General features: G+C 38.0%; 1 protein-coding gene across 9 annotated transcripts in view; it reads right to left on the reverse strand.

Annotated features, from left to right (window-relative positions):
- Positions 1-17154, reverse strand: part of LOC105490240 (ring finger protein 17) — a 114326-nt gene that overhangs the window by 49062 nt on the left and 48110 nt on the right. For all 9 annotated transcript variants that reach the window (XM_011755664.2, XM_011755665.2, XM_011755663.2 and 6 more), the window contains one exon: positions 4084-4237. In XM_011755664.2, coding sequence (XP_011753966.2) covers positions 4084-4237 — 154 coding nt within the window. The remainder of the gene's footprint in view (positions 1-4083; positions 4238-17154) is intronic.

Raw genomic sequence — 17154 nt, forward strand, 5'->3', positions numbered from 1 at the left:
CCAATATAATCTAATTTCATGAGATGTTTTTGAAGCATTTAAAAAGCACAAGGTACAAGGTAAACACTTAATACATGTTTATTGTCAGTCAAAATAGGTGATCAAACAAGGCAAAAGATTCAACAAACTAAAGATTCATTCATATAACAATATCTGTGAAATTTTGAGAAAATATTGTACTTGGGGCATATTGCAAAAAAACAAGTAGAGAGAGACCTCTGTATCAGTCTACTCTCTATACTTTAAAGTCGTCTCTGGAAGTTTCAAACACAGAGAAGTTTTTAAAAAGACATCACACACTAACCTTTTTGAAAATACTCAAAATACATGGTTTTCGAAGTTAAAGACTAACACAGTATATATCATTTCAATATGGAAAAAAGTACAGTATTCTCTGCTCCTTGGCAGAAGTAGAAGCAAGTGACACAGCACTGGCACTCACTCAAGATGACACTTCAAACACAGGCCCTATGGTAGGGGATATCCATGATAATTGAGAAGATACATGTTATTATAAAGCCAAAAGAGAGGGTAATCTCTCCCCACTTCCACTGGAATCCCCTTGCTAGAAGGATGTTCTCAATTCTACCAATGCTATTAGATTCTTACTCTTCCTAAAGTCTCTGAATGGAAATGTAGTTTTAAACAAATAGATGGATATGGAAAGTAATTTAAAGAATGTAATTGTTTTATCTAAATTATCAAATAAGAACAGAGTCAGGCATGGAAGGTCTCAAATTTCCCCATTTATGTTCTCTGGAGAAACTATGGGAAGATGGCTCCATGCGAAAAAGGGAATTAAACTGAAGAGGTAAACATGGCATCCAGAAAACAAGGGATCCAATACTGGAGAACAATGAAGTATATGACCTATGGCCAACTGAAATAAATATCAAGAATAAAAAATGTGTAGTAAGCCTAGGGGGTAAGCAGCCCAACTGGAGAAGATACAGGATGTTTCTGGCTACATGTGATGGCTCACACCTGTAATCTTAGTGCTTTGGGAGGCAGAGGCAGAAGGATCACTTGAGCCTAGGAGTTTGACCCCATCTCTACAAAAATATATATATAAATTAGCCAGGCGTGGTGGCAAGTGCCTGTAGCCCCGGTTAACCTGGGGGTTGAGGTGGGAGGATTGCTTGAGCCCAGGAAGCAGAGGTTGCAGTGAGCCATGATCATGTTCCACTGCACTCTGGCCTGGATAACAGAGTAAGACCGTCTCAAAAAGGATGTTTTCATGCTTTAAGAAAAAAAAAAAAAATCATACTAACATTCATCTGAAGAGTCTAATCATATGGAAAATAGTTTTGAACTACTAAAAATACACTTACAAATTAAAAGAAAATAAAGTGAAATATGAACTCACAATAGAATTAAACGAAGTATACTTTATGGCTTTATTTACACAGAGTACGAATTTAATGAAAAATTGTGATATAACTATAGAAAAGAGAAAAAGGAGGACAAAAGGGCTATGGAGATCCAAAACTTGTCTGACAGAATAACAGGTAATATCTAAAATTGAAGTGTCAAGTGAAGTATGACATATTAGTAAAAGAAGGAACACAAGTAAACAACAAAATAGCTGAAAGAATGAAAAGTAATTGCCTTCAAGGAGGGAAGTGGAGTGTGTCTTTTAGCATTAACTTTTAAATTAGGCAGATAAAAAGCAAAAGAGCTACTATTCACCAAAACAAGTATCATCTTCAAGGTGGAGTTCAACAGGGCCACAGAAGATACAGGAAAATGGACCACACAAATCACACATACATTTCTATTAGTATCCCCAAAAGTGGTGCTAACAGAAATGAAGAAGCAGCAGAATGAGCACCATGGACACTCCATCTTCCCCAAATGTTACTACTCAAAGATTTCAGAGGCCTTATTGTTCACCAAATAGTTAACATTTTCAAGCCAATAATCCTAATTTGAAAAGCAGTTGCGAAGTCCTTAGTGTCATGAAAAATGCCTTTGTCTGCTCCAAAGATATTTACCAAACTATACAGTGGTATCTTCACTGCAATCGTTGGAACGTTTTTGTCTCCAAAATTCATGTTGAAACTTGATCCCTAATGCAGCAGTACCTGGGAGGTGACTGAGTCATGAGGGCTCTGCCCTCATAAATAGGATTAGGTGCCCTTATAAAAGGGCGTGGTGAAGGGAGCTTGCCTTCCTTTTTCGAACCTCTGGCATCAGAGGACACAGCATCCGTCCGCTCTGGAGGATGCAGCAACAAGGCATCATCTCGGAAACAGAGACTAAGCCCTCAACAAAACAGTGCCTTGATCTTAGACTTTTTAGACTCTAGAACTGAGAAGTAAATTTCTATTGTTTATAAACTACCCAGTCTGTAGTATTTTATTACAGCAGCACAAAACAGACTAAGACATTCATAAGAACCACATTTGAAAATTTTTAGTTCAAGTCACTAACCACTAACAAAATTAAAATCAATGGTGACAAATGAAGGATAGAAAATTCAGGTTGCAAGAATAGTTTTGACACAAACAGAACTGATTATATATTAGGAGAAACTTGTAAAGATCTTAGATTACCTTAATAATGGAAAAAACATTTTAAACAGTATCAAATTAAATTTAAAGAAAATTGTCGAGCACAGTGGCTCACGCCTGTAATCCCAATCCTTTGGGAGTGGGAGACTGAGGCGGGCAGATCACTTGAAGTCAGGAGTTTGAGACCAGCCCAACTAACGTGGCAAAATCCTGTCTCTACTGAAAACACAAAAAAATTAGCTGGGCGACTTCTCTTTTTTTTTTTTTTCCTTGAGACGGAGTTTCGTTCTTGTTGCCCAGGCTGGAGTACAATGGCACAATCTTGGCTCACTGCAACCTCTGCCTCCTGGGTTCAAGTGATTCTCCTGCCTCAGCCTCCTAAGCAGCTGGGATTACAGGCATGCACCACCACGCCCAGCTAATTTTGTATTTTTAGTAGACACGAGGTTTCTCCATGTTGGTCAGGCTGGTCTTGAACTCCCAACCTCAGGTGATCCGCCCGCCTTGGCCTCCCAAAGTGCTGGGATTATAAGCGTGAGCCATCGCACCCGGCCTTTTTTTTGAGACAGAGTCTTGCTCTGTCACCCAGGCTGGAGTACAGTGGCGCAATGGCGCAATCCTGGCTCACTGCAACCTCCGCCTCCCGGGACCAAGTGATTCTCATGTCTCAGTCTCCTGAGTAGCTGGGCTTACAAGCACACACCACCACGCCTGGCTAACTTTTTACTTTTAGTACAGACGGGGTTTTGCCATGTTGGCCAGGCTAGTCTCGAACGCTTGACCTCAAGCGATCTGCCCACCTCAGCCTCCCAAAGTACTGGGATTTACAGGTATGAGCCACCACACCCAGCCTTTCACCCTTTCAATAATAAAAAGACATATTTACAAACTAGAAAGAATGTAAAATAAACAACACAATGGGTTAAACTGCCTATGGTATATCTAATTTAATAACCCACAAAAGCTTAGTCTGTAATGTTCTGTCTTAGTCAATGCGGGGAAATAATTAACTTTACTATTTTTGTTGCTAATACCTCCATTTTCATAAATCTTCTGTCTTCAATCCCACTTTTTATTCTTCCCATTATTTCATAAGTTGAATCAATTACTTAAGAAGGATGTATAAAAAGTAGAAAAAATACACCAAGAAAACTAGTAGTTCGGTCAATAATTCCCAGGAAAGAAGAATATATTAAAATTGAAGGGAAGCAGAAAGGACACAAAGGACTTACCTTTAATTTGTACCTTGACAATCAAAATAGCATGGGACAGACAAACAGTCAACATGAAGCTAGAGTTCACCAGTTTTTGAATAATTAATTTCTGTTGCTTTGTTCTATCTATACTACTTTTCCAGCAAGATTCCCAATGGTTAAGTTCTAGTCAAGTCAAACAAAATCTCAGGAGATAAATTCACCTTTCAACATTATCACTAGCTTTCTAAAGAGAGATGACAGAGCAAATGGTAAGATCAAATAATATTACTTCCAAGACTGAACTGGTACCAACTCAAATGATATTAGTTTTGAAGTATAACATTTCCCTGTAGAAACAGCATGCATTCTCCTACCGATAACTTTTGCTCGGTACCAAATTCCATCTTCGAATTTAGCTACACAGACTTGATCTTGAACTGGACAGAGGATTTCCAGATTTTCTCCAGCTTCATTTTTATAGAATTCCTCGATTGTCTTTAACAGAAATAAAAAATCCAGGCCCTCTATCTAGCAAATAAAGGAATAAAGCACTGTCATTTCACAGAAACTTAAAATGTTAAGTGTTGAATGAATTACAAGCACTGTCATTGAAATTATAAAACATTAAAACTTGAATTGAATGTAAATCTATCAATTGTGTTATGTAATTTATTTTACAAAATTGTATTGCAGAACCAGTATAGAAAATTAGTACAGACATAAAAATAAAGTCACATTCTGCCAGATAACTTAGTGTATATATTCTTCAAGACATTTTTCTATACATACACACGCACACTCCCTGTATATTTGTTTTTACCAAAACTAGACTTTACCACATACACAATCACTTACATTTTTCTATCATTTCTCACTTTTTCTGTTTCAGTAACTAGTATTTCTAGGTCACATTTAGTTTTCCTTAACTGATCCAAACCCATTACAAACTAAGATTATATACTGCTTCTGACTGTTATCTCCATAACTCTTTTATAATCTAGCACAGTCCTCTACTTTTAATGAACATGTCTTGTTGAAGACAGTCAGCTAATTTTTCTGCAGAATGCCCCATACCTTACGGATTTATGTGGTTATATCCTCATGCTGCTATTTAGCTTATTCCTCCATGGAGTAAGGTCTATCTGCTGAATTTTCAAAAGGCTGAAAGTTACTACTAAGGGTTTGATGGATCCAAGGCAAATCTTTTTGGCTAGACTGTGTCATAGGTGGCTTTTTCTCACTCAGGTTGCAACACATCAAGGCCTAATACTTAATGACTACTAATATGCTAAAATTCATTTACTGATTGCAGTGATGATCTTGACCCCTCTCGATGTGTAGTTCTGTTTACGCCCTTGTAATAACCAAGTCTTAAGAATTTATGTGGAGCTACTTTGGCATTATATGAATATCCAGTTTATTATCAACCATTCATCTTAATGTGAATTGATAATTCTTCCTTAAATCAACAATAATTCAGTAGGGTTTGTGGAATGATTGCATTCTTTAGTAATACAGACTTTTCTCTTATTAAATGGTGCTATCTGGTATAATCAAAAAATAGTTTCTAAAGTTTCCTATACTACCAAAAAAATCAAGGATTATAAGTTTATTTCTTCGAATACCAATTATTAATGTTAAAAATATTCTGAAATCCATTTCAATGGAAAAAATGAATTTTTTCTTGTGAGTATAATGATGAAAGTGAAAATTTTCTGAATCCCTATCTTATTTCATTTAAATTACTTTAAAACTACTTTTCTTTTAACTTTCATTTCTAAGTAGCTATTATACAAATTCTTCCAGTAACAGGTACGCCAGAGTGAACACTTAAAAATTCAGCAGAGGAATGACGCCAACAAAATAGCAGATTAGGAAACTTTAAGTTCTTGTTCCAATACAGAAACATTGAAAAAATGAGAAAGTGTCTTAACCAACTTTATTAGATCAGATCTCTAGAAAGCAATCCAAAGTTTATAGTAACCAAGAAGCCTAATGAAGTAAAAGCAATTTTCTAAATGGCAGGAAAGTTTTGTGTTATTTTTACTCGCCCTCACCCTACCCTCTTCCCAGAATGACAATGGTCCTGGTCTTAAGCAGTGGCAATCTAGTTCTCAGTTCCCTCCCTTGAATCAGAAGGAACAGACCAGAACTTATATGCAAATTACTGGGTATATGTATCCTAAGTCTGGGAGATACCTACATGACTGATGCAAACAGTTAGTTTTTGTTTCACATAACTTAGAACACAGGCAGGAAGAATTGTAGGGACCACTTGTAAAACTGGCAAAGGGGAGCATAAGTGCAGCTGCTTGGAAGGGGAGTTTATTAATAGAAACATACAATAGACCATCTAAGGCCAGGAGGAGAATCTGGGGTGAGAATCTTTACAAAATTAGGACATTCAAAAGCAGTCATATATATGGTAGAGTTTACAAAGCCACATGTCTGCCCTGACAAGATGCATGCCCAGAAAAGAAATGAAAAGACTTTAACTTTGACCTCAGGCTGACTCCTAGGCTCAGCCTATCTAAATGGTGAAGAAATGCCCACCAAAGAGCTAGTCTGCAAAGTCTAGGAAAGAGGCACCTTCGTCTTTCTCTGTCTCTTGTTTGTTTCAGCTCCTGACATTCAAGAAACTCTGTCAATCATTAGCTGAACACAAGCCAAAGAAACAATGGACTTCAGTGATCACACATGACAAGGAACAACGGTCTTTGAAACAGTTTGGAAAAGTACCAAAACAAATTAACTACTACAGCTTTTAAAACAACTCTCTTGGCCGGGCGTGGTGGCTCACACCTGTAATCCCAGCACTTTGGGAGGCCGAGGTGGGCAGATCACGAGGTCAGGAGTTCAAGACCAGTAACATGGTAAGACTCCGTCTTTATTAAAAATACAAAAATTACCCTGGCGTGGTGGCAGATACCTATAATCCCAGCTACTTGGGAGGCTGAGGCAGGAGAATTGCTTGAACCTGGGAGGTGGAGGTTGCAGTGAGTTGAGATCATGCCACTGCACTCCAGAGTGGGCGACAGAGCCAGACTCCATTTTTTTGTTTTCTGTTTGTTTTTTTTTTTTAAAAAGCACAACTCTTTTAATCCCAAACAAGAGCTATGGGAGTTCATCACCACTATACCTGCCTTACAAGAAATTCTGTAAGTTCTTAAAGTTGAAATGAAAGGACATTAACATGAAAACATATGAAAGCATGAAACTAACTGTAAAGATAAGACACAAAGTGTCAAGAATTCCTGACCTCACTGAAAACCAGAAGTAAGCAGTAATCCTGAAAGGGGACTGAATAGGGCTTGCAGGTACTGACTGATATCAGGAGTTTCTGTGTCACTGCATCAGGGACCTCTGTCACTTCATTTTACATTCATGATCCTTTAGGTTTCATTTCATATTGATATAGGAGTTAAAAAGAAATTACTGAGGCTAGGTGCAGTAGCTGATGCCTAAAATCCCAGCACTTTGGGAGGCCCAGGCGGGTGGATCACCTGAGGTCAGAAGTTTGAGACCAGCCTGGCCAACATGGCGAAACCCCATCTCTACTAAAAATACAACATTAGTCAGGTGTGGTGGTGCACGCATGTAATCCCAGCTACTCGGGAGGCTGAGGCAGGAGAATTGCTTGAACCTGGGAGGTGAAGGTTGCAGTGAGCCAAGATCGTGCCACTGCACTCAGCCAGGGTGACACAGCAAGACTCCATCTCAAAACAAAAACAAAAACAAAAACAACAACAACAAAAAAGAAATTGCTTAGGCAGATAGTGAGAATACAGGAAGGAGTCCTCAGCAAGGTTTTCCTGTTTAGTGAAAAGCAGCCCCCAGATCATTTTCTAAGAAACAGCAGCCTGTAAAATTGAGCTGCAGACACAGATACCAGCAGTTGTGCCAAACCTGTTTAAAATGGTGGCTCCATCCTCCCTTGTCTCCTTGTCAGCCACATGTACAGTAAGGAGCACGCAAGATGGTGCCAGTCAAGTCCATTTGCATTATAAGATTAGGGTAGGGTGGCCAGTCTTTCTGGCATGCTAGGTAAACATCAAACCTGACTGAACCAATCTGGGGGCCCTATGTAATCAGACATGACCTCCTTAAACCTGCCTATAAAATCCGGCACATCCACCGACAGCCAGTCTTTCCCTTTCAGAAGCCCCTCTCTCTCTCACTAGAGACAGAGCTGTTCTCCCTTCTTTTTCTTCTGCATATTAAACCTCCACTCCTAAACTCCACATGTGTGTCCATGTCCTTAACTTTCTTGGCACGAGATGACAAGGAAGCTGCTTCAATATTTTCTGAAATATCTTTTAATAAAGAAGATACAGACATGTGCAACCAGAAAAAAAAAAAAGGCGAATCAAAACTACTCAACTGTCTTAAATATGTTAAAAGGGCTAAGGGAAAACAAAGAACTAAAGAAATTTGGGGAAATAATATATGAATAAAATGAGAATATCAACAAGTGATACAAATTATAAAAAGGAAATTCTGGAGCTCAAAAGTATAATAACTAAGGAGAAAAAATTCAGTAGAGGGGTTCAAAAGCAGCATTGAGTGAAAAGAAGAAAAATAATCAGTGAACTTGAAGACAGGAAAATTTACATATCGAGTCTGAGAAGCAGAAAGAAAAAGAATGGAGAGAAGTGAACAAAGCCTAAGGGACTCAAGTGAACCAACACAGACATTATGGAAGTCACAGAAGGAAGAGAGAGACAAACAGGCAAAAAATTATTTTTTAAAATGGCATTAAATGTCCCCAATTTAAAGAAAGACATGAATCTACCAACCCAAGAAGTCTAATGTTAGGAGTTGATTTGTATCTTCCCTCAAAGATATGCCGGAGAGCTATAAGCTCCAGTGTCTCAAATATGACCTTATTTGGATATAGGGTCCTTATAATCATGTTAAAATGAGGTCATTAAGATAGGCCCCAATTCAATATGATTAATATCTTTATAAAAATGGCAAAATTCGGGTACAGAGACAAATATACAAGAAGAACTCCATGTGAAGATGAAGGGAGAGATCAGGGTGATACAGCAAAGGCCAAGGTGCACAAAAGATTGCCAGCAAACCACCAAAATCTGAAGCACAGAGATGAAATGGATTTTCCCTCACACCCCTCAAAAGAAATCAACTCTTCTGACAAACTGATCTCATACTTCTAGACTCCAAAACTGTTGACAATAAATTCTGTTAAGCTACCCAATTAATAGTAATTTGTTATAGCAGCTCCAGGGAACTAAGACACTATTAGACTCCAAATAGGATAAACCCAAAGAGTCATACACCAAGACACATAATCAAACTCTAAAAAGGCAAAGCCAAAAAGAAAATCTGGAACGCAGCAAAAGAGATGCAACATGTCTTATACAAAGAGACTCAAGAAGATTATAAGTCAATCTCTCATATTAGAAATCTTGGAGGCCAGGCCGGGAGCGGGGGCTCATGATTGTAATCCCAGCACTTTGGGAGGCCGAGGTGGGTGATCACTTGAGGTCAGGAGCTTGAGATCAGCTTGGCCAACATAGCCAAACCCTATCTCCACTGAAAATACAAAAATTAACCGGGCATGGTGGTGGGCACCTGTAGTCCCAGCTACTCAGGAGGCTTACACATGAGAATTGCTTGAACCTGGGAGGCAGAGGTTGCAGTGAGCCAAGATCACACCACTGTACTCTAGCCTGGGTGACAGAGCAAAACTCCATCTCCAAAAAAAAAAAAAAGGCCAGGTGCAGTGGCTTATGCCTATAATCTCAGCACTTTGGGAGGCCAAGGCAGGCAGATCATCTGAGGTCAGGAGTTCTAGACCAGCCTGGCTAACATGGTGAAACCCTGTCTATACTAAAAATATAAAAATTAGCCAGGCATGGTGGTGCGCACCTGTAATCCCAGCTACTAGGGAGGCTGGGGCAGGAGAATCAATTGAACCCAGGAGGCAGAGACTGCAGTGAGCAGAGATCGTGCTAGTGCCTCCAGTCTGGGCAAGACAGCAAGACTCTGTCTCAAAAAAAAAAAAAAAAAAAGACAAAAAAGAAATCTTGGAAGCCAGCCAGAAGGAAATGGGAAGAGAGAGAGATATATGATGTACTAAAGAAAAAAACAACCTGTCAACTGAAAATTATACATTTGGCAAAACTAGCCTTCAAAAATATGAGAAAAATTAAGACAGTCCCAGATAAACAAGGGTTGAGGACTCTATTACCACTAGACCTGCCCTGTAAGAAACAGTAATGGAAGTCCTTCAGGTTGCAATGAGAGGACACTAGACAGTACCTCAAAGTCACATGAGGATATTAAGATCTCTGGTTAAGGTAAATACATGGGTAAATGGGAAAGTCAGTATTATTGCAATTTTGGTTTATAATTCTACTTTATTTTCTACAGGATTTAAAAGACAAATGTATAAATTACAAATCTATATTATTGAGCACACAGAGTATAGAGATTAATTTGTGACATCAAAAATACTGGAAAAACAGCTGCAGAGAAGTACAGTTTTTCGTGAAGTTAAAATTATGTTCGTATTAACTCACATTGGTTTGTTATAACTTTAGGATGTTATATGTAATCTCCATGTTAACGATAAAAAATAGTCTACAAGATAAACACAAAAAGGAAACAAGAAGGGAAGCAAAACCTAATACTATAACATTTGCAATATCCATGTTCATTACAGCAGACAATCCAAATGTTCACTGACAAATGAAGGGATTTTTAACATGTAGTATATACATAAAAAAAGTATTATGCAGCCTTAAAACAGGAAATTCTATCAATGCTTATAACATGGATGAATCTTTTTTTTTTTTTTTTTTTTTTTTTTTGAGACGGAGTCTCACTTTGTCGCCCAGGCGGGAGTGCAGTGGCCGGATCTCAGCTCACTGCAAGCTCCGCCTCCCGGGTTCACGCCATTCTCCTGCCTCAGCCTCCCGAGTAGCTGGGACTACAGGTGCCCGCTGCCTCGCCCGGCTAGTTTTTTGTATTTTTTAGTAGAGACGGGGTTTCACCGGGTTAGCCAGGATAGTCTCGATCTCCTGACCTCGTGATCCGCCCGTCTCGGCCTCCCAAAGTGCTGGGATTACAGGCTTGAGCCACCGCGCCCGGCCAACATGGATGAATCTTTAGGACATTATTATAAGTAAAATAAGCCAGTCACAGAAAAACAAATGCTGCCTGAGTCCACTTATACAAGGTATCTAACACAGTAAAATTCATAAAAACGCAGAAGTAATATTGTGCTGGCCAGAGGTTGGAAGCAGGAAGAAATATGTTGTTGTTCAATGAGTATAGCTTTAGTTTGCAAGATGGAAGTGCTCTAGAAATCTATTGCATGGTAATATGAATATGGTTAACACTACTGAAGTTACACTAAAAAATGGTTACGATAATAAATTTTATGTTTTTTTAACACAACTACAAACGAGATTTTAAAAAATACATCATACTAAAAAGAAAAAGCAACTAAACACAAAAGAGGGCTCTAATGGGGGAAAGAGGAATAAAAGAGTGATAAGATACAGAAAACAGCAAATGGCAGAAGTCTTTCCTCATCAATAATTACTTTAAATGTAAATTGATTAAACTCTCCAATTAAAAGACAAAGATTGGCAGAATGAATTAAAAAAAAAAAAAACATGATCCAACTACATGCTGTTCACGAGAGACACACTTTATACCTTATGCCATACACAGGTTGAAAGTCAAAGGATGGAAGAAAATACTCCATGCAAATAGTAATCAAGAGAGATCTGAGATGGCTTTACTGGTATCAGGCAAAACAGACTTTAAATAAAAAATTCTTACAAGAGAGAAAGGACATTATAAATTGACAAAAAGGCCAATTCACCAGTAAGATATAACAATTATAAGCAATTATGCAGTACACATCGAAGACCCAAATATATGAAGCAAACGTTGACAGAACTGAAGGAAAAATAGTCCAATAGTAATAATAGAAGACTTTAATATTCCACTTTCAACATTGGATAAAACATCCAGACAGAGTATCAATAAGGAAACAGAAGACCTGAACAACACCGTAAACTAACAGATCCTAACAGACATACACAAAACACTCTAGTCAACAGTAAAATATACCTTTTTTTTTTTCATACAAGGCCACTTAGAACATTCTCAGAATAGACCATATGTTAGGCCACAAAAAAGTCTTAATAAATTTCAAAAAATTGAAATCATAAAATGTATTTGTCTCTATGACAATGAAAGGAAACTGGAAATCAAAAACAAAAAACTGCAAAATTCAAACATGTACAAATTAAACACCACAAACTACCAACAGGTCAAAGAATAAATGCTTCAAGACAAATGAAAATGAAAACACAACATACCAAACTCATGAGATGCAATAAAACAGTGCTAACAGGGAAACTTACAGCTACACACACAATTTTAAAATATTGCAAATTAACAACCTAACTATATACCATAAGACAATGGAAAAAGAGAAAATTACCCAAAAGTAGCATAAGAAATAATAAAGATTAGAGCAAAAATAAATAAGACAGGATAAAGAAACAACATCAATAAAGCCAAAAGTCGATTATTTGAAAAGATCAGCAAAACTGACAAATCTGTAGCTAGAATAACTAGAAAAGAGAAGTCTCAAGTTAAAAAAATGAGAAATAAAAGTGGAGACAGTACTATCAATTTTAAGGAAAAAAAATTATTATTTTTTTGAGATGAAGTCTTGCTGTCACCCAGGCTGGAGTGCAGTGGCACAATCTCATCTCACTGCAACTTCCACCTCCCGGGTTCAAGCGATTCTCCTGCCTCAGCCTCCCAAGTAGCTGGGACTACAGGTGCCTACTACCACACCTGACTAATTTTTGTATTTTTAGTAGAGACAGGGTTTCGACATGTTGACCAGGCTGGTCTCAAACTACTGACCTCAAGTGATCCACCCAGCTTGGCCTTCAAACGTACTGGGATTACAGGTGTGAGCCACCACGTCCAGCCAAGAAGTAAAAAATTATGAGAGATTATTGTAAACAATTGTATGCCAACAAACTGGATAATCTACATGAAATGGACAGACTCCTAGAAACACACAACCTTCCAAGACTGACTCATGAATTAGAAAATCCGAGTAGACTTATAATTAGTAAAGAGGTTCAAAAAGGATTCAAAAACCTCCTACACATGAAAAGCCCTGGACCAGATAAGTTTCACTGCTGAATTCTACCAAACATTTACGGAAGAATTAACACCATTCCATCTCAAATTCTTCCAAAAAACTAAAAGATGGAGGAATACTAACTCTAAGAGGCTGCATTACCCTGATAACCAAGCCATATTAAGACACTATAAGAAAATTACAGATCAATATCCCTTGTCAATACGGATGCAAATATCCTCAACAAAATACTAATAAACCAAATCAGCATATTAAGAGATTTTGTTTTCTTCTAACTTGGTCTTCGGGTCTCTCTCTGGAGAGTGGCCATGAACTCTACCCTGCCCTGACAAGGTTCTAGAGGAGGTGGTCACTGATGTTTACAGTAAATCCAAAGAGGATACTTCTTTACCTTGGTGAATGGGCCAATGCCTTGTTGCCTGACCTGTGACCAAGTGTACGTCTCACAGGAAACCTGTTTACACTAGCAGATGCCCTCGTGGTTCTTGTCTGACCTGTGTCTGGTTTATTCCTACCAAGAGAGCCACTCTCTGAGACAGTGGGAGGAAAGTTAGGTACGTGTATGTCAGTCAGGTGAGACACAGAGACAGCAAAACAAAACACATGAAATAAAAGAAGCATTTTGCTAATCACAGGTAAGAGTGAATCTATGGAATTCTGTTATTATTAAGGTTCACAGGCATTATCTCTTAAGGCTTTCCAGCAGGGGTTGTGAATTGGCTAATTTAAAGAAAATATGCATAAAGGGGGGAAATTATTTGCATGACTCTGGTGTTGACTCTGGTTTTATTGTGCTAAGCAGCTATGGGGTATGCTGGGTCAGTGAGATGTAGAACAAGTGACCCACACTGCAAACAGCCACATGGGGAGGGAAAGTTTTAAGTAAGCCAAAGGTGAGGTGGTATGACTCGGTTTCAAACAACTTATGTTAGGCCTAAAAATGGATGCCAAAGCAACAATGATGTTAAACAAATTTGTGATAAAAAGATTATACATCTTTATCTAGTGGGATTTATTTCTAAAACACAAGGATAATGACATATGAAAATCAACGCAGCAGGCCCATGCCTATACTCCCAGCACTTTGGGTGGCTGATGTGAAAGCATCACTTCAGCTCAGGAGTTTGAGACCAGCCTGTGTAACATAGTGAGATCTCAAATATACAAAACAAAAAAATTTTAAAAATTAGCCTGGTGTGGTGGTGTGTGCCTTTGGTCTCAGCAACTCAGAGGGCTGAGGCGGGAGGGCTGCTTGGGTCCAGGAGGCAAAGGTTGCTGTGAGCTGAGATCATACCACAGCATTCCAGCCTGGGCAACTGAGGGAGACCCTGTCTCAAAACAAACAAACAAGAAAATAAAACAAAATCCAAAATCAACGTAATATACCACATTGACAGGATGAAGGAGGAAAGACCGAAACATGATCATCTCAATTGTTGCAAAAAAGAATCTGAAAAATTGAAGACCCTTTCATGATAAAAACACTCAATAAACAAGAGACAGAAGGAAACTTACTTCACATAGTAAAGGTCATTTGGGAAAAACCCACAGATAATATCAAACTCAATGGTCAAAGACAAATGCTTTTCCCCTAAGACAGGAATAAAACGAGGAAGCCTGCTTTTTCATCTTGTATTCAACATGATATCGGAAATCTTAGCCAGAGGCATTAGGTAAGAAAAAGACAAAAGGCATCCTGAAAGGAAAAAGTATAAATATCTGTTCATGGATGACATGATCTTCTATGTAAGAAACCTCCCCCAAATTACACACACACACACACACACACACCCCCCGTTAGGGCTACCAAATTAATTCCGCAGTTGCCAGACACAAAATTCACATGTAAAAATCAGTTGTTTTAATACATTAGCAAATGAGCAAATTGAAGAGGAAATTTAAAAAGCAGTTCCACTTACAACAGCATCTAAAAGAAGAATTAGGAATAAACTTGACCAAAGAGGCCAAAAATTGATACGCTGAAAGCCACACAAAACTTTGAAAGATATTAAATAAAATCTAAATAAATGATAAAAATCCAGTGTTCATGGATAAGAAGAGTTAAAATTGTTAAGATGTCCATGCTATCCAAAATGATTTACAATTCAATGTAATCCCTATTAAAATCCCAATGACATTTCTCTGTTCATAGATGACACGATCTTATACATGAGAAAATGACCCCAAATTACATACACACACACCCTCTCTCTCACTTGTCAGAACAAATTAATTCAGCAAAGCTGCTGGACACAAAATTAACATGTAAAAATCAGTTGTGTTTCAATACATTAGCAAATGATAATATCATACTCAATATCATACTGTATTTCTTGGAGAAATAGAAAAATCCATCCTAAAAGTCACATGGAATCTTAAGAGACACTGAGTAACCAAAACAATCTTGAAAAAGAACAAAGTTGGAAGACTCACACGTTGTGATTTCAAAAGTTACAACACAACTACAGTAATCAAAACAGTACTGACCTAAGGACAGACACACAGACACATGGAATAAAATAGAAAGCTCAGAAATAAACTTTCACTTTTAACAAGGGTGCCAATACCACTCAATGGCGAAAGGACAGTCTTTTCAACGAATAGTGCTGGGAAAACTGGATATCCAATTCAAAATAATGAAGCTGGGCCCTTACCTTATACTTTGTACAAAAATTAACTCAAAATGAATCAAAGATCTAAACCTATAAAACTCTTAGAAGTAAGTACAGGGAAGAAACATGATGTCAGATTTGGTAATGACATCTTGGATATGACACCAAAAGCACAAGAAACAAAAGAAATAATAATTAAATTGGTCTTCATAAAATTAAAAACTTGTGGAACAAAGGACACTATCAAGAAAGTGAAAAGACAACCCACAAAATGGGAGAAAATACGGCCAGTCTTGGAACACGGGTGTGAACTGTACAGTTCCAATTATGTGCGAATTTTTTCCACCTCTGCCAGCCCTGAGACAGCAAGAGCAACTCCTGCTCTTCCTCAGTCTATTCAACACAAAGATGATGGGCATGAAGACTTGTATAATGATCCACATTCAGTTAATGAATAGTAAATATATTTTCTCTTTATGATTTTTAATAACTCTTTTCTCTAGCTTACTTTAAGAATACGGTATCAAATACATATACAAAATATATGTTAGCTGTTTAAATATTATTAAGGCTTCTAATCAACAGTAGGCTATTAGTAAAGTTTTGTGGAAATCAAAAGTTATAAGCAGACTGAGTGTTGAGGCTCATGCCTGTAATCTCAGCACTTTGGGAGGCTGAGGCAGGAGGACTGTTTGAGACCAGGAGTTCAAAACCAACCTGGACAACATAGCAAGACCCTGTCTCTAAAAAAAAAAAAAAAATAAATAAATAAATAAATAAAAAAAAATTTGAGGTGTGGCGCATGCCTGTAGTCCTAGCTACTTGGGAGGCTGAGACAGGAGACTACTTCAGTCCAGGAGTTACAGGCTGTAGTTAGCTACGATCTTGCCACTGCACTCCATCCTAAGCAACAGTGCTGGACCTTGTCTCAAGAAAGGAAAAAAAAAATTAAGTTACACACAGATTTTTGACTGCACAGGTGTTGGTATCCACCACCACCACTTGTTCAAGGATCAACTGCATTTGTAAGTCATGTATCTCATAAGAATTTAGTATCTAGAATACATAAAACTCCTACAATCCAGCAGCAAAATAAACTACCCAATTTTAAAAATGGACAAAGGGTTGGGCATGGTGAATCATGCTTGTAATCTCGGCACTTTGGGAGGCCAAAGTGGGAGGATCACTCTGGCCCAGGAGTTCAAGGTCAGCCTGGGTTACCTAGCGAGACCCTGTGTCTACAAAATAATAATTAGCCAGGTGTGGTGGTGTGTGCCTGTAGTACTAGCAATATGGGAGGCTAAGGCTAGAGGATCCCTTGAGCCTAGGAGATTGAGGCTGCAGTGAGCTTACAATCATGCCACTGCATTCTAGCCTGGGCGACAGAGTGAAGCCCTGTGTTTAAAAAATAAAAAAACAACAACAAGTTTTAAAAATTTAAAAAAATAAATGGATAAATGACTAGAATGGCTATTTCTTCAAAGATACACAAATGGTCAATAAATAAGGACATGTAAAGATGTTCAGTATCGCCGGCCATTAGGGAAATGCAGATCAAAATCACAAAGTGACACCACTTCACACTTACTAAGAATGCTATTATTCAAAAGAAGGCACTGATGCGACCAACAAACATACAAAAAAAAGCTCATCATCACTGGTCACTA

Source organism: Macaca nemestrina, chromosome 16 (assembly GCF_043159975.1).
Source record: "Macaca nemestrina isolate mMacNem1 chromosome 16, mMacNem.hap1, whole genome shotgun sequence".
Classification (NCBI taxonomy): Eukaryota; Metazoa; Chordata; class Mammalia; order Primates; family Cercopithecidae; genus Macaca; species Macaca nemestrina.